Source organism: Artemia franciscana, chromosome 20 (assembly GCF_032884065.1).
Source record: "Artemia franciscana chromosome 20, ASM3288406v1, whole genome shotgun sequence".
Taxonomy (NCBI): Eukaryota; Metazoa; Arthropoda; class Branchiopoda; order Anostraca; family Artemiidae; genus Artemia; species Artemia franciscana.
In genome coordinates, this window is record NC_088882.1 from 18,132,269 (window position 1) to 18,156,022 (window position 23,754).

Sequence of the window (23,754 nt, forward strand, 5' to 3'; positions counted from 1 at the left end):
CTAACGAACAGACCTTCATCAAGGGAGTTTTTTTCCAGGCATTTAATATATGACAAACTAGGGATAGGATCAATATATAGAGCGTCACCAGTTTAACGTCTTTTAATTGGAACGTCCGATTTTTTATTCAATTGGTTTATCATAATTGGCTATTATTCTTATGATGAGTTTTCTGTGATGGTTTGTTTTAAACCTAAGTTTAGTTTAAATATAAACAAGTCCAGTAGTGGATCGTTTCTTGGTGAAGTATGACGCTAACAAAACTGTTAAATAATACAAAACGTTTATTTTTTGTTACCAGTTACCAGATATAACTTTAGTTCTTTAGTAACTAAAAGCTTAATCCAAAGACCAAAGAATTAAATAGTTTGCGGTAAGGAACTGTACGTAAGTAGCGAGTCAGCCCAATAGTAACGGAAAGTCAAAAAAAGAGAATTTTGATAACATTTAATACATCAAAGGATTCAAAATATACAAAATTCATTAAATTTAATATCACCCATCAAAAAAAATTTAATATCACCCATCAAAAACTTTGATTCTGAGAAAATTTGCCAGATTTTCAAAAAAGGGAGGAAACACCCCCAAAAAGTCAAGGCGATCTTAGTGAAAATCAGACTATCATATTTAGCATATAGGATAAACAGACTATAGAGATCTCAATTTCCTATCTACAAAAAGTGGAATTTTGTAATTTTTTTCCTGGAGAAAGATGGCGGGTCCGTGTTTATTTGTTGTTGTTTTTCTTTTTTTTTCTTTTTTTCTAGGTGTGATCCTATTGAACCATGGTCCTAAAAGATCGGGAAAGAGCTCATTCGAACAGAAATTTACCTTTTTCTAGTGCCCTTTTTAAGTGACCAAAAATACTATAGGTAAATTTAGCCGTCCCACGCCCCCTTTTTCCCTCAAACTTTGGGATGGAAATCTCGTTCAGAATAGTTGAAAGATCAAGTGCCTTTGAGGATGACATGACCCCTTACAGCCCCTGGGGAAAAGGGTTGTAAGTAATAGAATTACCCATGTTTTGTTTACATAAAGCATTTGTTTTAAGGAAAAATGTCAAAATTTTTCGGGGGGAACTTATGAAAACTTAGTAATAGGTGACGGAGGTTAGCATTCGTATTATAGGCAGCGCAATAGCACTGCCTAAATAAAGAACGAAGTGGGATCTATAGATGACTATTACCCCCGAAAACTAAGACTTTTGAAATAGGAAAAGAGCCTCGAATCACAGTCTTTACCATGTGCAATCATAAAATAGTCTAATATCTTCATTTTTTTCCACAGACATAGCTATTTTCAAAATAGATTTCAAAATAGATTCAAAATTTCTGCGGGAGGGAATTTTCTAGAGGAGAATTTCCATGGGAAGGAAAGCTTCCGGGGCGAATTTCCATGGAGGGGGAGGGGAATTTCTTCGGCACGGTTTGAAAAACGGTCACAAATTAAATAAAAAACAAGTAGTTTCAACTGAAATAAGGACCAGTATTAAAGCTTGAAATGGACAGAAATTATACCGTATGAGAGGGGATACCTCCTCCTCAATCCTCGCTCTTTATTCTAAAGTCCGACTTTTTTGTCACAATTCTTTAAAACCACCTGAAACACAAGGACCGTTTCATCAGAAGAAAAAGCTTTTTTAAAGCACTTAAAAAACTTAGGCGAAACGATCGAGGGATTGAGGAAGGGGCAGGCCCCCTCATATATGGAATAATTCCTGTTCGCTTTAAGTTTTAATGTTGCTCCTTAGATGATTCAGATGATCAGATGAAAAGAACTGATTTTGGTATTTAATTTCCTAAAAAATCAAAGAGTTTTTCATGATTCCCCCTGATTTTGTTTCTTTCCAATTTTCAATTCATTTGAAACATTGAAAAATCCTCAACTTTTCATGAGCACATGGACACATCTCACGACACTGGTGAGGGATTATCGGCCCATTAAAAAATTGTTTAAACCGGGGATAGATTTTTACAGTGAACATAAAAATTGATTTCTCAAAACTAAAATTATATACATTCAGCATGATAGAACTAGTGCTTATAAAAGGGAGAATCAACATTTTTGTATGCTTATGGTGATCGGAACAAAATTAGGTTTTAGGCCATTTGTATTGTGAGCGTTACTACCAAGCAAAGTGAAAAAATTATAGGCGGAAAGGTGTCGCGTTCCATGGATGACGCGTAATTTTGCTACTGCTACTACTGATAACTCACTACAGCACCGAGCAATATCGCGCCTAACTTTAGGGTTGCATAATTGCTCAATTTGCGTTTATTGGAGACTCAAGAGGAAGGTTGAAGGCATAAGAGTCAGGACCATAGTACACGCTCATATAGAGAAAGGATATATAATAGGAAGGGGGAGTGGTGACCTTAGATTCGAAAAAACAGGCATGACTTAGTCCGGTACTGACATGATAGTAAGACCGCCAACTTTATATAGATTTTGTTATCCCAAAACAAAGACTGGCAGGATCAATACAGAACACTAGGGTAGGTAGGAGTAAAGTTACTGATGTTAAAAGTAAAGATTATCACCTAATAGCGCATAGAGTTTAATTAAAGATGAAATTTACCTTCCAATTAGTTATGCTACCTTCCAATTAGTTATGACGTTGATAAACTCCAGGATCAAAATTTGAGAGAAACTTTCCAATAACAGTTGTGTGAAACTAGAAATTGGAATTCCACAAAGAAGATGTTGGAACAATTTTAGGAAAATAGTTTGCGAAATAGCAGAAATTGTCTTAGAGAGGAAAGTCAGAAACGGAGCTAGAAATTTTAGCTGAAATGCTTTAAGCTTAGAAAAAGAAACAGAAGTACAAATAACAGTTCAATAGGGGCAAATCCTTTTATTAGACAGTGAAAACACTAAAAAAAAGTCTCTGGATATTTCGGTTACATACACTGTGGCCGTCCTCAGCAGACAGTATTCGCCACTGTGTATGTGACCAAAATATCCAGAGATTGTGTTATGTTTTCACTGTGTAATAAAAGGATTTGTCCCCATTGAACTGTTATTTTAAGTCATGGAATGGAAGTGTGGTCTTCAAAAATACATAAGAAAACAGAACGAATTTGAACAAGAACTTCTGAGCGATAGATCTTACGGCAATAAGAGGAACGTAAGGGACCCAGAGAAGGCATTAAAGTATGAATTACGATAATGTGAAACGGAGACCACGAATAAAATTGCAGAGGATCTAGAGTGTACTCGCATTAGCTCCAGATAATCCAACAAGGAGAACAAGAAGAAGAAGAAGATGAAAGAAGATTCTTACCTTATCGAAGATCTGTCGCCATTTCTGAAAAAAAAAATCGTGTGAACCAAAGTGTATATAACAGGAACAGGTATGGATAAATCTAAACTTATATCCCAAATAGCCTTGGATTAAGTATTAGAAGAGCTAAACATCAAGAAATAGAAAGTAAATCAGCTTTATCACTTTCCTATAGAAAGTTTATCATTTCTCTGCAAAAATTCTATAGAAAATCTATAGAAAACCTATAGATTTTCTATAGGTTATGATTCCTATAGAAACCTATAGGTTATCATTCCTATATCAGAAAACCTATATCAGAAAACCTATAGAAAGTTTATCATTTCTCAGCAAAAAATCTGTTTGCCAATGAATGCCAATCATGAAAACTTAGTAATAGGTGACGGAGGTTAGCATTCGTATTATAGGCAGTGCAATAGCACTGCCTAAATAAAGAACGAAGTGGGATCTATAGATGACTATTTTATTTTCACCCGAGCACTCCGTATAAAACGATTTATAGTAGAAAATCCGGGAGGGGCTCATTCATTGGAAATTGAAAGTTCTAGTACCCAAAGAGTCAAAGGTAATTGGAGAGTAACAAGCCCACGTCCATTCTCCCCAAAGAAAGTCAATCAAAGCTTTACGACAACCGTTTTTTTTTAGGATGGTTGAAAGGTCAAATAACTATGCCTCTGGGAATAACACGACACCCTACAGCCCCTCGGAAAAGGGTTTTAAGTTTTGTAATTTACCCAGTGTTTACATATTGTATTTGTTATTGGGATAGAGGGTCATACTATTAGGAAAGAGGGGCACTACTACTCATTCTATTACTACTACAACTTCTAATACTACTGAGATTAAGGGTATTAATGTGAAACTTTCAAGTAATGTTTAGGTGGTCTTGAACTAAATCAAAACACACTAAGTGCAGGCAGGCTGTCAAAAGGGTGTATCAGCAATATCTTAGGAACGGCTTAGAGTATTCAGCTCAAACTTTCATCATATGTTAGAGGGATGTTGAACTAACCAAAAAGCACATATGTACATACTATTACAACTACCAATACTACACCTAATACGATTATTACTATTACTGAGACTAAGGATATTAAGGTGAAGCTTCCAGGGAAATTTTAGAGGGAGGGGTTTTCAACTAAATCGAAATACACTATGTGCATGCATGTTGTCAAAAAGGCGTTTCAGCAATATCCCAGAAACACCTTCAAGTATTAAGCTGGCACTATATGCATACTGCGGCCACTATTTCTACTACTAATTTACTATTTCCACTATGGGTAAAGGCATTAACATGAAATTTTATGAAAATGTTTAGGGGGGTGTTGAAATAAACCAAAAAAACTATTTGCAGTTGTCAAAAGGTAGTATCAGCAATAAATCAAGAGTAGCTTAGAGTTAAGTTGACTTTTTCATGGTAAGTTGAGGGGGATGTTGAACTAACCAAACGACTTAAAGTCATAGATTCAAAATTTCAGGGCGTGTTGAGGGGGACTTCGAGGTAACGAAATACAATATGTGCATACACCTACTACCACAACGACTATATGATAGTCGCTTTATTAGCATTATTACTACTACTGAGGCTAAGGGCATTGAGATGAAACTTTAAAAAGAGGATATTGAACCAACCAAAGGACTCTGTGTGCCTTTTACTACTGTACTGCTACTACTGCTGCTAAGTTTATAATGGTGAAACTTTCAGGGAGTGTTGAGGGGGATGTTGAACAAAGGAAACTTAAGTGCATATAACTACTACTGCTGCTATTACAACTACTACTAGTACTACTACCACCACTACAACAACAGCTACTACTGCTACTACTACTACTTCTTCTGCTATTACTGCTGCCACTTCTGCTGCTCCTAATACCACAACTAATATTACTGCTACCAGTTCTTCTAAGCCCACGGGTATTAAGGTGAAATTTCCAGGGAATGTCAAGTGGGACAAAGAAGTAAATCAAAACAAACTACGTGCAAGCAAGTTGCCAAAAGGGGATATCAGCAATATCTTAGGAACGGCAAAGATTTTTAAGCTGAAACTTTCAGTACGCGCCGAACAAACGAAAATGTACTACTACTACTACTACTACTACTACTACTACTACTACTACTACTTTTATCCCCCCAGTGACTTTGCAGATAAACTATTCAAGCTAGAAACGTGGAATTTTTGCAGAAAAAGTTACAAAGATAATGGGCTATGATTATTCTCCAAAATGCATGAAACTAAATAACTAAACACACAAAATCAAGAATATAAGCACAGGGGGGTACTAACCCAATGCTGCTGATCACAGCGAGTGAAGTGAGCAGGGAAAGGCGGTCCCAGGGTATATTTGTAAGGGCCAAAGGCTCAAGCACGTTATTTACAAAAGCCGAAGGCACAGGAGAGCAAAGGGAGATGCAAAAAACTGACGAAGTTCTTTCGCTAGTTTTATAATATTGTGAATTTTAGAAACTAATGATGCCAAAAAGGGACAAGTGCATCACATTGTCCTTTATATGAGTGTTTTCTATTGTAAGAGTTTCCACTGAAAAAGAAATCTTAACGAAAAATTCTTGGATATAGCAATATTTTATTTAAATTTTCTACCCAGAAAATTCGCTTGATTCTAAAAATATCCTTTTTTTTGCGGCATGTATTCCGAAAATTCAAGAAGTTAGAATCTATTTTTCCTGTAAACATAAAATAAATTCCAAACTATTTCCGAATCCAATTACATTTCTAGATCTCTTCGACTAGAAAAAAAAGGATAATTTCTAGATCAAATTTAGGTAAGACAAAAATACTTTAATTTGAATGTCAAAAGCCGAAAGTATTATGTCAATGGCATGTCAAAATGAAAAAAAAAAAAAGAAGAAAAAAGATGGATACAAAAAGAAACAAAAAACAGTCGATCTAACCCATAAATGTAAACATGAAAATTAAAGCCGCAGACGTTGTCATATAGTTTGTTGCCAAATGTCAAATAGTTTAACTCGATTAAACACATAGAAAAACAAAAGAGAAAAAGTAACTAAAAAGGTACATAGCTGGTTGAATGATATTATGGAAACTGTAAAAATGTTTTCAGGTGTTTTTTTTTTTTTTTTTGTGTATATGTGTATTCAGATATTTGTTTCTGTGTTCGAATATGGAAAATAGGCTTAAGCATATTTTAGCATGGAGTTACAGAAATCATGTTGCAAATCACAAAATAACACGTTATTCAGGATAATGCGAAAAAAAAACTAAATTGAATCCAACCAAAAAGATAACGCAAGTTGATCGACTCCTAAAAAATTCCATCATCGAAATTATATATTGTCAAAGATTGTCTATATTGTCAAAATTAGACAAAGAGTATGGAAGGCTGATATGTGAGGTACCTCAAGCGCTTAAACATGGGTTTTCTAGATATAAGAAACTGCACATTACCAGTGAAGGACTACCCAGCCGAACTGAAAAAACTAAAAAAAAAAAAAAAACAATTTCAAAGTTTATATTTTCGTTTAAGGTTTAAGTTTCTCTGGATCCAATCTAAAACTTTCAGAAAGTAAGTTTGTTTATTTTGTTTTTAAAATTCTTCTGGTTTTAACATGTCAAGGGCTAGACTAGCTTACAAAACATTGCGCTAGCTTTTAAAAAACGTAAATATAAAGAATTAGAATCCGTTTAGCAACTTGTTTTTCTTTATAATATTCGGCCAAGATTAAAGCTAGCACAAAAATAGTAAATAAAACTATAACCTTTCCGTAAATAGGGTTAGTCGCATACACGATTAACCTTTGATTTTGCTGGGTTGCGCTAGATTGCTTTAGTTGTTAGTTCTTCGCTTTACGCATTGATAAAACTTTACTCAACTTGTCCTAAGTTCAACAAAGCTTATAATAATAATTGATTGCAACAACTAGTTTAATAAGCGTTATTATTGAGTTCTATTGAACGCAGTTTCAACATCAGACTAAGTTACTTATATATATTATTATATATATATATATATTTTATATATATATATGTATATATATATATATATATATATATATATATATATATATATATATATATATATAAATAAATCTTGCACGGTTCTCTTTTTTCAATAGTGGAAAAACATCACTATTGCAGCTGCTTGAAACATCTTTTTTGTAGGGTAGATGTTTTCATCGTGGATAGGCAGGCTAGTCAAAACAAAACTTAACAACGCAATTGTAATGTCAAAAATAGCCTAAATTTAGCTTTAAAAGCCTAATATCAGCCTAAACTAAGTTAAATGTTCCCCCTTTCAATAAACCTTTAAAACTAATCAAGAGTATTGTTAGCTTACGCTAACACATAAATATTCTAAGCATTTCTTATCATAGGCAGAGCAATAGTGCTGCCTAAGTCAAGAGCGATGTGGGCACAATGTATTATTTTATATATATAATATGAAAAAAACTTCGTTTTCTTAAAGAGTTAAAGAGGCTGCGTCCCAAAGTCGAAACTTAAAACGTACAGGGATTAGAAGAGGCAGTTGGGGGGCTGCCGCCCCCCAAACCCCCAGCTTTTAAAGACTCTTTTGTACAGGTTTTTTTTGTGGGGGGACTTCATTGTTACTAATTACTAGTTTCGGCGCAATGGTTCTCCTGTCCTCTTGTGTTTAACATTTTTCGAAGTTATTCCATTATTCATTCATTTCAATTTTTTGTTAATTAAAAGAGGGCCTTTCCGAAGCCAAGAGCGGGGGGTTAGCAAAAAAACAAAAAACCTGTACAAAAGTCTTTAAAAGCTGGGGGTTTGGGGGGCGGCAGCCCCCCAACTGCCTCTTCTAATTCATGTACGTTTTAAGGTTCGACTTTGGGACGCAGCCTCTTTAACTCTTTAAGAAAACGAAGTTTTTTTCATATTATTTCTGTACGTTTTTCTACAATCCATGGTGGATGTAATTTAATAATTCCTGTACTCCTCGTACAGGAATTAGGAGAGGAACTTGGGTCGCTGCCGCCCCCCCCGCTTTTAAATCATTGTATAAAATAGAAAAAAAATAGATAGAATGACCGAAATGTTTCTTTTGCTCATAAGAAGCTAATATTCTGTTATCTCTCAATTGATAAGCTGTCCAGGTGTTATCAAAATTATACACTTTTATTTTGATGTTGTTAAAAAAAACCGCCCGTAAGGGACTTGAACCCTTACCAGAGGATTAAAAGTCCCACACTCTACCGACTGAGCTAATCACTTACATGTGTGTAAATATAACTTCTCAATAACTTTTTAAAATTTCAAATTAACATGGGCTCTTATGGAGAGAAATGCGTTAATTAAGTAGCTAATGCGTGGTTTCTGGAAAACAGGGAAGGAGTTATCGGATCGAGCTGAAACTTCGCGGATAAGCTCCTGGGCCCTAGGGGACCTTAACTTGTGAATTTCAGCCCGATCGGACAACGTTAAAGGGGGGCTGGGGTTGACGGGTCGAAATTTCGGCCAGATTTTCCCCATGAAGGAAAAGTTGGAGGGGGATGAAATTTTGTAGGTTTCTTAGTTGGAGCTCGGGCTACGAAATGCATACCTCCCCATCCCTCTGCGACCACTGGAACCGAAGATCGCTTAACATTGTCGTGTGTCGCCTCTTTATAGAGGCACGAGTGTGCCTCCTTGATTTTTGGGGGACTTATACCAGGGCACTTCATATCGAAAGAGCTCTCGTTGAAACTCTGAAAAGGGCTCATTCGATTGGAAACTGAAAGGAGTAGGGCCCTTTTTATCGTTGAAAGTGATGAGAGGGCAACTAACCCCTCTCCCACGCCCACCAATTTCCCAAACACATCCAATCAAAATTTGAGCTAGCCAGTTTCTTCAACGTAAATAAAATGTCTGGAATTATGTCTTGGAGGATGACAACCCTCCCAGGCCTTTCAGAGCAAGGGTGTAAGTTATGCTCTGGGGGCATAAGGTATATAGAAAGGGTGATCGTAAAAGACAGGCCAAGGGTGTAAGTTATGCCCTTGGGGCAAGGGCGTAAGTTATGCCCTGGAGGCATAAGGTATATACAAGGGGTGATCGTATAAACTTTGGAGGGGCTAATTGGATTGGTAATCAGAAGTTCTAGCACCCTTTTTAAAATTAAGAGTGATCGAAGGGTGGATACCCCCCCCCCCCCAACACCTCGTATTCTCCCAAAATGCATCTGATAGAAAATTTGTGATGGCCATTTGTTGTCGGAAAAACTTCGAAAAGAGCTTATTCGATTGGAAATTGAAAGGACTACTAACCCTCCTCCTCGCCCACCCTCAAACACATTCCATAAAAATTTTGAGATAGCCATTTTGTTCAACGTACTTGAAAGGTCTGGATATTATATAATTGAAGATGATAACGGCTTTTTATAATTTATGCCCAAGGGGCATATAAGGTTTATACAGAAAGGGTGATCGTATAAAATTCGGGGGGGGGGCTCATTTGGTAGTCAGAAGTTTTAGTGCCCTTTTAAGATTAAGAGTGATCGGAGGGTGGATCCCCCCCCTCACCTCGTGTTTTCCCGAAATGCATCTGACAGAAATTCTGAGATCGCTACTGATTGTCATAGAAGCTTCAAAAAGAGCTCATTCGATTGAAAATTGAAAAGGCTAGTGCCCTTTTAATAGTAGAAACTGATTGGAGGGCAACCCCCTTTCGACGCCCACCATTTTCCCAAACACATCCAATCAAAATTTTGAGATAGCCAGTTTGTTCAACGTTGTTGAAAGGTCCAGAAATTCTGTCTATAAGGATGACAGCCCACCCCCCCAATCCCCAGAGCCCTCAAGGCAAGAATTGCAAGTTATGCCTTTTGGGCATATAAGGTTTGTATGGAGTAAAGAAGTTTGTGCTGTTATGAGGATCATACGGATTATTCTGATGGATTTGGTCTGAATAATCACAGTAAAGGCTATGGCAAAGCACGGGATCAAATGGCAAGGCAAAATTCTCCTAGAATCCAATTATGCAGATGATTTGAGTGTATTACATAGATATGTATGCGAAGTGAATGAAGTTATTGAGCTTTTAAAAGCTCAGGGTACAAGAAAAAGTTTGAAAATTAGTGTTAAGAAGACCAAGTCACTTAAATCAAGAATTATGAAAGATTTAACAGGATGGTTGATACAATAAAGACGTAAAAGGTAGAATACCCGAGGTGCACTGTGCTATTTTTTCTAGGTCAAGGATGAGTCGGTCGATCGGTTGAAGAATGATTGATTGTCAAAAATCATACTTTTTGACAACCCTTCTGGGAACAATCGAAAAGAAGGAGATACTCGAATGGGGTTGAAAGGAAATCGAAAGATCACGGAAGGGAGTAAAAACTGTAGCTGTGGACAGACTGGAATGAAGGAAGGGCATCTTCGGCAGTGTCGGGCATAGGCGTCAAGGTGCTGCAGTGAGTTGTTTGTATAGTATTAACATGCAGAGAAGATTTTTTTTTTGTTTTAATGCTATCCTTTTTCAAGCTTTTTTCGACGACCTCCTAAACTAAATTCTGCTTCCTTACCTGATTTTTCTTAGTTTTCCTTCGACTAAGAAAATGTTTCTTAGTTTTTCTTCAACATGGTGTTGAAGGCACTATAATTTATTTTCTTTCTATATCACTAAATTAGTTTGAATTAGGGAGTGCGTTCAAGACATCGACATTCATTAATGACCATTAAAACATTTGTATTACATTGATCAATCACATATGATGAATAACAGAAAATGCAGTAACTTATCTTTTCTTTATAAAATTGGCAAGTGTCCGTAATACCCACCGAGTCATGTGGGGCTATACAACGTTTATCTGAAGACAGTATTTCCCCCAAGTATTTTTACAATCAGAGTCCAGATGTTTTCTGATGATCCCAGTAGAGCACACCCAGTTTTGTATCATAAAGTTCATAATTAACAAAAGGGTCAAACATTCGAGCCTTTTCAGTCCTTGTAAATGATGAGGATGGTAACTTTTTTGTTTATATATCATGTTTTGAAGAAAAAATAGTAATAGGTAATTAATTACGATTAATAAAGTTTAATATGGGACCCAACCAAAATTCGTCAAATAATCCATGGTTTGTTATCTATTATCTTAGCCTAAATGCACTCACTTTAATTTTCATTTATCATACTTTTACGGCATCTATCTATTTTCTGTTTTTAAGATGGCACTGCGTCAAAGAAACAGGGCGGAGAGAAATCTTGTGTGAATGCATAAATACAGTCAGAAAATTCTTCACGTTTCTTTTAAAAAGCTACCATAACTCATTCTGATCAATACCTGACTAGAAAGAGGGAGTTGTTTAGGACCTCACAAAGGAAGTGAAATAAAAAAAAAACTTTTTTTAATGCAGGTGCTTCAAATAAAACAAGGACGTTCAGCGAATTAATGAACTAAATTCAAATTCGCACTCTGTCCGACATATTTCAGTATTAATTCCTATCAGGCTACAGAAATATCTTTTTTTTTTTGAAAAAGCAGTGAGCAAAGCCCACTTGAATTTCTTCTTGTTCTTCGCTTTTTATTCCAAACCTTTAAAAAGTGCATATACCAACCTGAAACAGGTTATACCATAGACTTATGTAAGATAAATGGTTCTAAAGTCAGTTTCACTTTTTCTGCTCTCCATCAGAATTACTAGATTGCTACTTGTGACCTTTCCCATTATTGCCAGTAAAGTTTAAGCAAAAATCCCTCAATTAGATCAAAAAGAACATATCCGATTGTTTCATAAATGAACATCAAACTTCCCTGTTCCTGACTTGATCTTATTGTATTCTTATCGACAGTGCGTTCAATTTTTTCTGCAATTCCACTTTTTTGTACTAAAGGCTAACCTTTTTTGTCTAGAAAATATCCAATCAAACGAATGGACAAATTTGCGGGGGAATCCACATTTGTGGAAATTGGACAATAACAGGAAGTTTTTTAGCTCTAAAATATCCAATCAGAATATATATAAAAAATATATATAGAGGATTTTCAAAAACATCCCAATCAAATGAATCGACAAATTTGCGGGGCAATCAACATTTGTGGAAATTAGACAATAACAGGAAGTTTTTTAGCTCTAAAATACCCCATTAGAAAATATGAAAAAATATACATAGAGAATACTAGAAAATATCCAATCAAACGAATCGACAAATTTGCAGGGAAATCAACATTTGTGGAAATCGGACAATAACAGGAAGTTTTTTGGCTCTCTCCCAAGAAATATTTTTGACTCTACACCTCTCCCCCAAATAAAAATGAAATAGCAGTTCTGACTAGAGTGGGTAGCTTTGTACTAGTTTATAATTGCTTGATTTAGATTAGACAGAGTTCCTTGAAGCTAAGCTTCCAAAGATCAAGCTAAAATTTTCAAGCCTGCGATCTCTTTATTCAAGCTATACAGAAAAGAAATAATTATAATAATAATAATCCAAGGCCATACAAACTCTTCAAAAACTAGCTTACTAAAGTCTTATTTCATTTCCAATTATCTGCTGGGATATACCTAACAATTTATGGTATTTGCTGGCGTACTTGAGTAGGAAGACAGTTCTCAAATATTTTTCAGAATAGACTCGGTTAAAATTGGCTGCTGAAAATTACTCATGGCTCAATGGGAATAAGCTTTTTTCATTAATATTATTTTTCAGAGATTAAATAGATATTAAAAGCACTACTGAATAGTTCTTGGATTCTTCTATAAGGAATCAACTATAAAATAGATGGAGAAGTTATTTAGAGGTCAATGCGAATAAAATTTGTCTTACTAGTATTTTTTTTTGGAGATTAAACAGAAATTAAGAACACTATAGTGCAATTCTTGGGCTCCTATTCATAAGATAAGACACTTTAAAAAATAGATGGATAGATTCAGAGGTCGATAGGAATAACATTGTCTTATTAGCCGCTTTTTCTTAGAGATTAAATGTGTCAATACAACAGCTACGCGACTTTCAAACACCATAGTAACAGAAAGAATTTTCTATTATGGAATAATTATTATATTTACAGAAATTCAATTATGGACTATTATAAAATTAATTTATAAAATTATGAAAATGATTTTAATGAATATTATTCAACAAAATAACTACAGTAAGTACAGAGGTGAGTCACTTTTTCCAGGGATATTTGAAACAAGTCACGCATAATCAACGAGAAATACAAGTAGTTAGTTAAAATGAATATTCCAGATATGTTGACACACAGTGCCTGATTTTCAAACATAAAAAGCAAATTATCGATTTTCAAACATGAATAATAAATTCAGCAAAGTTATTCCGTATGAAAATGAATTAAAGTTTATCGTCAAATTTGCCTAGAGGTCAATATATTTGTCTTAAGTTTTTCTTTTATTTAGTTACAGCGTGTTATTGATGAAAAGGGTGTACCAAAGGTTGGAGGAAGTGACAATGAAAATCATCTTCAAGTTACCTTTAAATACTTCTTATAAAGTCTTATATTTTTGTAATATATGTTATCTCCAATAAAAACTTCGCGAAAGTTCATTTCTTTTATTTACAAATGGTTTTTACACAGAAAGTAATGAAAAGAGACTATTGCGAACACCATGGCGACGCGAAAAAAGAATCACCTAAAAACGTAGGAAAGCAATGCAGACTCAGAAGAGAAAGATTGAATTTATGCAGAATGACGCCCAAAATTACTTATTGATGAGGTCTAGACCCTCCCTCCAAGGACCTTCTGGTGATTTAGCTCACTGGAAAACTTTGTGAAAAACTTGCCAAAATAGGCAAAAATGTGGGTATTTGATCATAAAAATGAACTTTTTTTAAAGAAATAGACGTGTAGATTAATATTGAAATTTCCCTCACATGTTGGTTATTTCCAGCCTACTAATGAGTCATTTACATTTTAATTGCATGCTCTGTTAAAGTTAGAGCAAGACATTAAAAATTAGTTCACACTTACATCCGTAAGAAGCTCCTTCCGAATTTCAGATTCGTCAAAAAGCGATCCTCCCTCATCATAATCATCATTTACGGCCACAATCTCGTCCAGCGAATCCATATTCATGAGCTGGCCTCTCCACAATAAATACATAGTTTTCCTCAGACAAGTAATATCTATCTTAAACTTCATTTAAAGATATGCGTGTTCCATTGTCAGTCTAAAACATAAAAGAAAAACTAGTTTAAACTAGAAAACAACATTCCGGTATCACTAGCTGTGGTAGGCCTTAAGACCCATTCATAGTGAGTTTTTGCTCTTAGGTTCAGCTAATAATAAATTTCGGAACCAATTGAATCATCCAAATTCGTTTATAATAAAGGTTTAACCATCATTCAGAATTGATTTAACCAAAATCTTAAATTAGTTTTTTTCAAAAAATATTTATCGTGCATGCATGTGTCACAATAAACTAGTAACAGTTTGGGTAGCTGTCATGTCTGCTATTAAAAACTGTATTGGTAATAATAATTACTAAAGCTACTACAACTAAGAACTCACTGCAGCATCAAGCCGCCTAAGGCCAACTCAGCTACACAGACTCCTCCTCCATCCCTGATTACACCCTCCCAAGAGATTTCCATTTCTTTATCTCTAGATCTTTCCTTACATCAACCTCCCATCCCATTCTTTGACGACCTACTTCTCACCTGGCCCTAATCGGTTGGCAAACAAGGACTACCCGGTTCCATTATATTGGGACCCTCTATATTCTCATGCTTAAAACATTTGCACCCTCTGAGAAAAGATTATGAAAAAGCTACCACTAATTAGAAGGACCAAATAATATCTATCATACTTCTCAATCACTTGGGTGTCTATGTCTTAAAAGTTACTCTTTTGGACTACTGTAAGATTCAGCCTTAAGAAACCTGGAAGACTGATAACAGAGCCGACTCAAGCGTTCTAGCACCAGTTTGATAGGCACCTGAAACCAGGAAAGTCATTGACAGTGGAGTGGTCCATTACCAAGTAAAACAGGAAAATGAAAAATGAGTTTAATTTCAATAGAAGACAAATTGGATCCTGTTCAATTAGACCATCAATTATTTATACCTTCAAATTTAAACTTTCAAAAAAAATTAGACCTTCAATTAAGGTGTAAGTTTTATTGGATCCAACCTGATGTATCTGAAAGCAGCAGTTCTTCCTGAATTATAAACAGCTAAGACTAGGTTAGTCCACAGAACACAGGATAGGTAATCAAAATGCACACGAATATACCTACTAGGATCTTCTGAAAAACTTGGTTATCCTGTTTTCGGCCCTAAGAAAAGCAAAAGCAAAAAAGCACAACTAATATTTTTATTTAGGTTTCAGTAATTAACTTAACGATTTTGCTAAGTACCATTAAAATTGCCTCACTTTTTCTTCTTTCTTTTTATTTAGGTTTCAGTAATTAACTTAATATTTTTGCTAAGTATCATTAATTACTTTTAGCATCACTATATAGCATCATATAGCATCACTTTTTTTCGTCTCTCAGAGACAAGCTTGGATTTCCTCTCTTATCATTGTCCATGCTCCTTGACTAAGCCTGCATGTAATGGCTTATAATACAATAGCATCTAGTTGTTTTTCTTTAAAAAACAATCGCATAGTTCGTTATTTGCACTGATTGAGTCGAATTTCTTGTCTCGCTGGAAAATATAAATGTAAACTTTGGAGACATCCCACTCTGGTAATTATTTCTATTATGATTTACCATAATCTTTGTCACATTTCAAATTTCTAAGCATTTGGCCCCACCTTTTTTAGTATTTCCGTTTCAATTACCTTACCAAAATCAAATACAGCTTACCATAGTCTCTAAGTGTGGTAAGCAATAGCAACTATTGGCTTATCGGCACAAGTGGAAAAAAAAATTATACATTACCTTTCAATATTAAGTATTGATGGATTTACACTTGTCTGGTACTTCTAGTCTGGTGAGCTGAGGCAAAATCCATTAAGTTAAAATTAAAAGCTATTATAAGCGTTCCATCCACGTAGTACTTCATGGTTTCACTCACCATGGCAACAAAAATTCCCAGGGTGAAAAACTGGATTACCTTTACTTCCACCTTTATCATCTTTACTTCCAGCCATTGAGTACATTCTGACTAAGCCTATTTCTACATTCCAACAATTTCCCCATCAAATTCAAAAGCGTAACATTTGCCTACAAAAACAATACTACGTTCACCTTTCGTGTATAATCCGTTAATAATTAATTATTCTATTGGTGCCGTGCCAACTTTTTTCTTTATACTTTTTCTACCATATTCTTAATCTAATTTTGAGATGAAGACAAACATTCTTTGTACAAAAATAATAAGACTGATTTTAATATTCAAATTCCTTAGGGCCGTGAATACCAAAACATATTCAAAACTCTCCACTTCACAATTTTTTTTTTTAAATCATTTAGCCTATAGAGACATTTACATGTTTTCGGTTCTTCATTCGTTCTCAGCATTTCTCCTTTTCGCTAATCCATTCTCGTTCTTTTTCTCTGTTTTCAACTCGGTCTAGTGGAAAATTTTTATTGCTACAGAACCTCGAGAGCTTTCATTGCAGAGCCAACAGCAAAATTTAAAGAAAAGAGCTCTAGTGACAAACTTCTTCACAAGTCAGCTATTTATAGAAGCAAATTTTGCAGGGTCGTGATTTAGAGTTTTTCAGTAGGAAGGAATGAAAATAGTAGCTTTTTAATATGGAAGCTTCATTCGTCTAAAGTATTTTTAAACAAGAAATTCTATTTTCGTTCCAAATTGGTAATTTGTTCCTGTTCCAACTTAACTTTCCATGTTGCCACATGGCCCACAAATATATCTCACCTTAACCGTTACACAAGCGGAGGGGGGATTTTCATATATTTTTTTGATATGATCCTTCCTCCAAACGAAATCTCTGAGAATATGGCTGATTCCCAGCATGTGAAATATATATTTAGCGATTAGGTCTCTTTTGGTCTTTGTACCTGTGGTCGTCGTAAATTTGAACGGTTCTCTTTTTCCACTTGTACGAGCCGTGATTACCGACCTACTACGTACGTCCCAAAGGTTGCGAAATTCTACCTTTTAGGTGGCCAAGCTAAGCAGGTTTTACAGTAACTTGTTGAACTCTTGAGCCTTCTCAAGTGAATTTTGAGTAGTACTAACTATATAAAGGAGGAGGGGGAGAACTTTAGGGACGCTTCGAAAGAATAAAACCATTGATGAGTGTTAGGGATTTAATAACATGAAGAAATATTTAAATATAGCCTTTCTGGATTTAGTGTTAGTGATTTATAGTTTATTCCTCATTTATGCTTCAAGTCCTTTCAATGTTCTTACTACACTACTTATTGCTATTACTCTTCGTTTGTTCAATATAATAATAAAACAAAATCCGTTGATACAACAACAACAAAAATGAACAGCAGCCACTGCTTTCAAGTTATGTCCAATCTCTCTGTAAGAATAATTCCCTGTATGGCGATGGTGCCATAATCTTCTTCTTCTTATAAGTTATCTTTCTAGTTTAGTTATATTTTCTCTTGTTATTTATGTATTATGTAGGATATGTGTTTAGTTTTTTGGTCGTTTTCTTAATTTCGTTTGCTTTTTCTTTTCTCCATAGTGTTACCTTTGTGGGTTAAAAATAATTGATGAACATGATGAATGCGAAACATGGGCAGCGGTCTATACTGTGTTTGCAAATATTTCTAGTTATCAATGCAGCTTTACTTCGTCAGTTCTACTGGTCAGTCTATTTTATTATACTGTTTTTATTTGTTATATTAGCTTTGTTGTGCTTACTATTCTTGAGTTACGTGTTTGTTTTGCTTTGTTTATTAATTTTTTCTCCTGTACTCCACTGTTTATACTTTTGTATGTTTGTACGTAATAAATATTATTACTATTATCATATGAATGTACTGTCATACATTTTGAATTCTGAACTTAAACACAGATTTCATTTCTGTATTATCAATCCTCCCTTAGAGTGAAAAATTGGCTTACCACTAAGTGAGACATTGTATCCTCCTTTTCAAGCTATTGAAAACAAACAATGTTCTTTAGAACTACAATCATATTTAAATTCTTCATCATTATTACTCAACGTAAATTGCGAATTCCTGTAAAAAGAAATTAATATATAACAAATTTATTTAATGGATAAAATGAAGAGTTAAAATAGAATGGTAGAACATAACAAAGTCACTGCGGCCAGGCCTTGTAATTTGAAAAATTTCAACTTCTAATTCGAAAAATGAAAATGCTATTTTTAAACTTTTTTGTTGGTAATGAATGTGAGTAATAAGCCAGTAATCAAAAAAAAAAAAAAAATCCGGAATACGCCAAGATAATTTTTTCTTAAAAGCATACGACTTGCAAAGAGCACGACAGAGCGGACATTCGTTGACGAACATAGCTTTAACGCCTGCGGAGAGAGGAAAAGAGATATTTTCCTGGGAGGGGGTCAAAACCACAAAAGGTGTAATTAATATGAATAAAAGCCCAGCGATCAAAAAAAATTCCATAAATGCAACAAAACAAACTTTGATCTGTTAGAAGTATACGACTTGTAAAGAACATGACAGAGCAGACATTAGTTGATTAACACAGGTTTAAATCTTACGAAAATGAGGATCAGAGATATTTTCTTGGGAGGGGGTCAAAAACAAAAAGGTATATTTTTGACGAACAATTTTCCCAAGAATACTTTTGGCAAACATTGGGGAAATCCTTGCATAATCCCCCTTTAAATAGAGATACACAAATGCATTTCTTATGCTTAAGAAGATACAATTTAAATTTATGGATAACTCTAAATCAAGCCCAGTATGCTCTTGGAAAAATTTTATTTTTTCAATGTATTTTCGAAGTTTTCAAATTGGCAATGTTTAAAACTTTCCTTTTTTCTTCGATTCCAGGTTTTTATTCAATCAAATTGCTATTTTTTCGATCCAAGACGGGTCTACCTTTCTAATAGTAGTATAGTAGTCTAATAGTAGTCAGGTGTACTAATAGTAGTACACCTGACTTCTTTGGCATAAGTAATAAGCTTCTTAGGACCGTATCTTCCTATGTTTGTGAACCCATTGTGCACATAGCAAACCTGTCTATGACCAATGGAGTCTTCCCAGAAATATTTAAATCAGCAATTGTTATCCCGATTCATAAAAAAGGCGATCCGTCTGAGATAAGTAATTATCGTCCAATCTCACTTCTCCCAGTTATATCTAAAGTGATCGAGAGAATTATATTCCGACGTCTTTCTCCCTTTTTATTTGGGATTCATTCTTCAGATTCGTTGATTTCTCCTCATCAATATGGCTTCCGTTCCAAATTTTCAACTGCTCATGCACTAATAGGCGCCACACAGTTTATACGTTCCCAACTTGACCTTAAAAATACTATATTGGGCACATTTCTGGACTTTTCTAAGGCCATTGATATGGTTGATCACAGTGTTCTATTAAGTAAACTCAACAACTTAGGGATTCGTGGAGTTCCTTTCTCATGGTTTGGCTCTTATCTCTCCGGTAGAGTACAGAGTGTGAGTCTGGGCAGGTTGACTTCACATCCCCTACCTGTCCGAAGGGGCGTCCCACAAGGCTCTGTTCTTGGCCCAATACTTTTTATCCTTTATATTAATGATTTGGTTACGAACCTGGGTCCATCAGTGCACCCAGTACTTTTTGCTGACGATAGCAACTTTTTCATCACCTAATTTACCATCCGTCGTCGCCTCTACTCAAATCCTTCTGAATAGAGTACAGGAGTGGTGTCTTGTTAACTATATGACCATTAACATCAAGAAAAGTCAGGTTGTATTATTTCGAACCCCTTACAAAAACAAAATGAAGCTCAGCAAGCACTTGGCCTAAAATATTCTACCAATCTTCTCCCACAGGTCGAAGTTGCCAAGTTTCTTGGTGTCCACATAGACTCCTCCCTATCATTTGCAACACACGTGTCCTACATCAGAGCCATAATTTTGCGACAGGTAAGTATGATTAATCGTGCGAATTATTTTCTTCCTCCCGATATCCTTGTCAACCTTTATTACTCTTTTATTTACCCATATATCTCATACTGTGGATCTGTTTGGGGCAACACTTTTCCTTCAGTTACCAATAAATTAAAATCTGCCCAAAACCGTGCCATCAAAGCAGTTTTTCGGCTGCCCCGACTATATCCCACCCAGGACTTGTACTCCGATTTTGGTATTATCCCTTTTGAACAAATCATCAAAAAATTAAATCTATACCTTGCATACTCCGCTTACCATAAAAATCTTCCTCCTCAATTATTATCTTATTTTAGTATTAATAATTCTGAAGGCCTCTGTCTCAGTTCATCCAACCGTTCCTTCATTGTCCCCAAGTGTGTCTCTAGTTCCGCCCAGCGATCCCCCATTTATAAATCTATACTTCAATGGAATATAATACCCTCCAGTGTCGAGCTATCCACAAGTTTTCGCACGTTGTATAACAATGTACTAAAATTTTGATATTATAACTCTCTAAATTCTTATTCAATTTGCTTTAGTTACCCATGCTTTCTCTTTTCTTTTTTTTTCTCTCTTCTTCATTTTCAATTTTTTGTGGTTATGGTCCTCAACAAGTTCGCTTCCAGGATCTTTATTATTATTCGTGTTATATTCTAGTTTTATTTGAATAAATTGAATTGAATTGAATTGAAATACTATGAAACATTCTACATCACATATTCTGCCTATATTTTGGAATATCGGCAAAATATTCCAAAATTCCTCCTAATCTTCATTATTTTCATTTTTCATACTTCTCTGTGGCAACTTAATTTTTATGCGGGGGGAATTTTCCACGGGAGCTATTATTTGGTGGAATTTCCAACGGGGGGATTTTCTATGGAGGGGATTTCCGGGGTGATTAAGCCTAGCACCTCTAAAGATAGATAGTCAACGATAATTTGGGTTGTAAGAATTGTCTTTTTTTTAATATGAATTGAAAATCTAGAACATCGAGCAAAAAGGCTTTTATTAGTTCCTGACCAAACTACTAATTAAAAGAATGCGTCGAGAAAAATTCCATACTATTGAGCCTCAGGCAATTCTTGAATTACAGTTCAGACGAGATCTTAGCATCACAGTTAACAGCTTTAAGGGCTATTAAATAAAAAAAAAAACTAATTTTTTTAGCTGAAAGTAAGGAGCGACATTAAAACTTAAAACGAACAGAAATTACTCCGTATATGAAATGAGTTGTCCCCTCCGCAATCCCTCGCTCTTTACGCTAAAGTTTGAGTCTTTGCCACAATTCTACTTTTTAAAACAATTAAAACCTTTAGCGTAAAGAGCGAGGGATTGCGGAGGGGACAACTCATTTCATATACAGAGTAAATTCTGTTCGTTTTAAGTTTTAATGTCGCTCCTTACTTTCAGCTAAAAAAATTAGTTTTTTTTATTTAATTTCTGAACGTTTTTGAATTAATGCATGTTTGGTTTTGGCTCTCCTCACATAAATTATTAAAATGAAATTTGTGTATTAATTCTTTTTTTTGGCTAAATGGCTTTCTCTTAGTTTTGATCAGACGATTTTGAGAAATAAGGGGTGGAGAAGGAGGTCTAGTTCCCCTCCAATTTTTCGGTTACTTAAGAATGCAACTAGAACTTTTATTAGTAAAAAATATACGTAACTTAAGAATTAACTTACGTAACAAACTTTCATAATCTTATATTTTTATTATGTATACAAGGGGGTTTTTACCCTCGTTAATACCTCGCTCTTTACACTAAATCGTAAGTTTTGTCCCAATTCTTTAAGAATGACCCCTGGATCAGAAAGGCCGTAGAATAAATAGTTGAAATTATTAAAAATACTTTAGCATAAAGAGCGAGGTATTTATCTCCTCCTAAATACCTCGCTATTTATGCTAAAGTATTTTTAGAACCCCTCATATAAATAATAACCTCTGTTCGTTTTAAGTTTCAATGCTACCCCTTCCTTTCATTTGAAAAAAGTTTTCATATTTATTTTTTCATTGTTTTCTTTTAGTAATGCTAGAAAATCCTGCGCCCTTTTCATTGAATTTTTCTTCCCCAATGACAGATTCCTCCAAGGAAAGATCCTCCAACATAGCCCCCTCCCCTCAGCCCCACCCCCAAACAAAATAAAATCCCCCTGAAAACGTCTGTACACTTCCCAATAACCATTACTATATGTAAACACTGGTCAAAGTTTGTAACTTGCAGTCCCTCCCCCAGGGATTGTGGGGGAGTAAGTCATCCCCAAAGACATAGTTATTATGGTTTTCGACTATGCTGAACAAAATGGCTATCTCAAAATTTTGATTCGTTGACTTTGGGAAACAAATAAGCGTGGGAGGGGGCCTAGATGCCCTCCAATTTTTTTGGTCACTTAAAAAGGGCACTAGAACTTTTCATTCTCGTTAGAATGAGCTCTCTTGCGAAATTCTAGGACCACTTGGTCAATACGATGACCCCTGGGGAAAAGAAAAGAAAAAAAACAAACAAACAAACAAATAAACACGCACCCGTGATTTGTCTTCTGGCAAAAAATACAAAATTCCACATTTTTGTAGATAGGAGCTTGAAACTTCTACAGTAGGGTTCTCTGATACGCTGAATCTGATAGTGTCATTTTCGTTAAGATTCTACGACTTTTAAGGGGTGTTTCCCCCTATTTTCTTAAATAAGGCAAATTTTCTCAGGCTCGTAACTTTTGATGGGTAAAACTAAACTTGATGAAACTTATATATTTAAAATCAGCATTAAAATGCGATTCTTTTGATGTAGCTATTGATATCAAAATTCAATTTTTTAGAGTTTTGGTTACTATTGAGCCGGGTCGCTCCTTGAACTGTTTGATCACAGAAAACACCTTGAAAAGGTAAGTTAGTAAGATCCAGACAACGGACGCAATTGAAATGACGAGTTTCACATAAATCAAATTTAGTGTTAAAACGTGATGTACACTATAAACGGATATACCATTCCAACTTACCTCTGGAGGGAGAGGTCCAAATTCAAAAGTTCTTCCTTACAGAGGACGGGGGAATAAAGGGAATTATTTGCTCATCTTTCAGAGAGTTAGGCCTAATTTGGTCCACATTATGCCTAATTCTTTGCCCCTTAAAGGGCATAGTATCCCCACCCTCTCCAAAAATGATGTTTCTGGTTACTATTAAACTAAAAACCTACCATAAGAGAAGCTATTAATATTGTAGTATGTTTGCAATATCTGACTATCTTTGTATTTAGTTCATTCTCAGGAGATTTTCAGGAGAATTCTTTTCTCCTCCCATATTTCAACAGCTCTTCAAATCTTTATGAGGCCTTGACGCCCGCACCCCTCCTTCAAGCGGCGTCTACGGAGCCATATCAAACAGATTTCTCTGAATTTTCTTGAGCACCTTGTAGTGTGTTTGAAACTGTATTAATATACATATTTAAAACAATGTTACAAATGCTAAGTTCCATAAAAAAATTTTAATCCAGTTTATTATAAATTAAACCAGCGTGCATACTAAAACTTAAAGGAGCTAACATATTGTTTTC

The 23,754-nt window shown here is 35.0% G+C and overlaps 1 protein-coding gene across 2 annotated transcripts in view; it reads right to left on the minus strand.

Annotated features, from left to right (window-relative positions):
- LOC136039835 (protein rhomboid-like) overlaps positions 1–23,754 on the minus strand; it is a 171,741-nt gene that overhangs the window by 131,784 nt on the left and 16,203 nt on the right. Inside the window, exons 2-4 of one of the 2 annotated variants that reach the window (XM_065723750.1) lie at positions 18,210–18,325; positions 14,185–14,383; positions 3,284–3,307 (exon numbers count right to left, since the gene is read on the minus strand). In XM_065723750.1, coding sequence (XP_065579822.1) covers positions 3,284–3,307; positions 14,185–14,355 — 195 coding nt within the window. In that variant the 5' untranslated portion in view covers positions 14,356–14,383; positions 18,210–18,325. The remainder of the gene's footprint in view (positions 1–3,283; positions 3,308–14,184; positions 14,384–18,209; positions 18,326–23,754) is intronic. The other variant, XM_065723751.1, reaches the window with a different exon arrangement.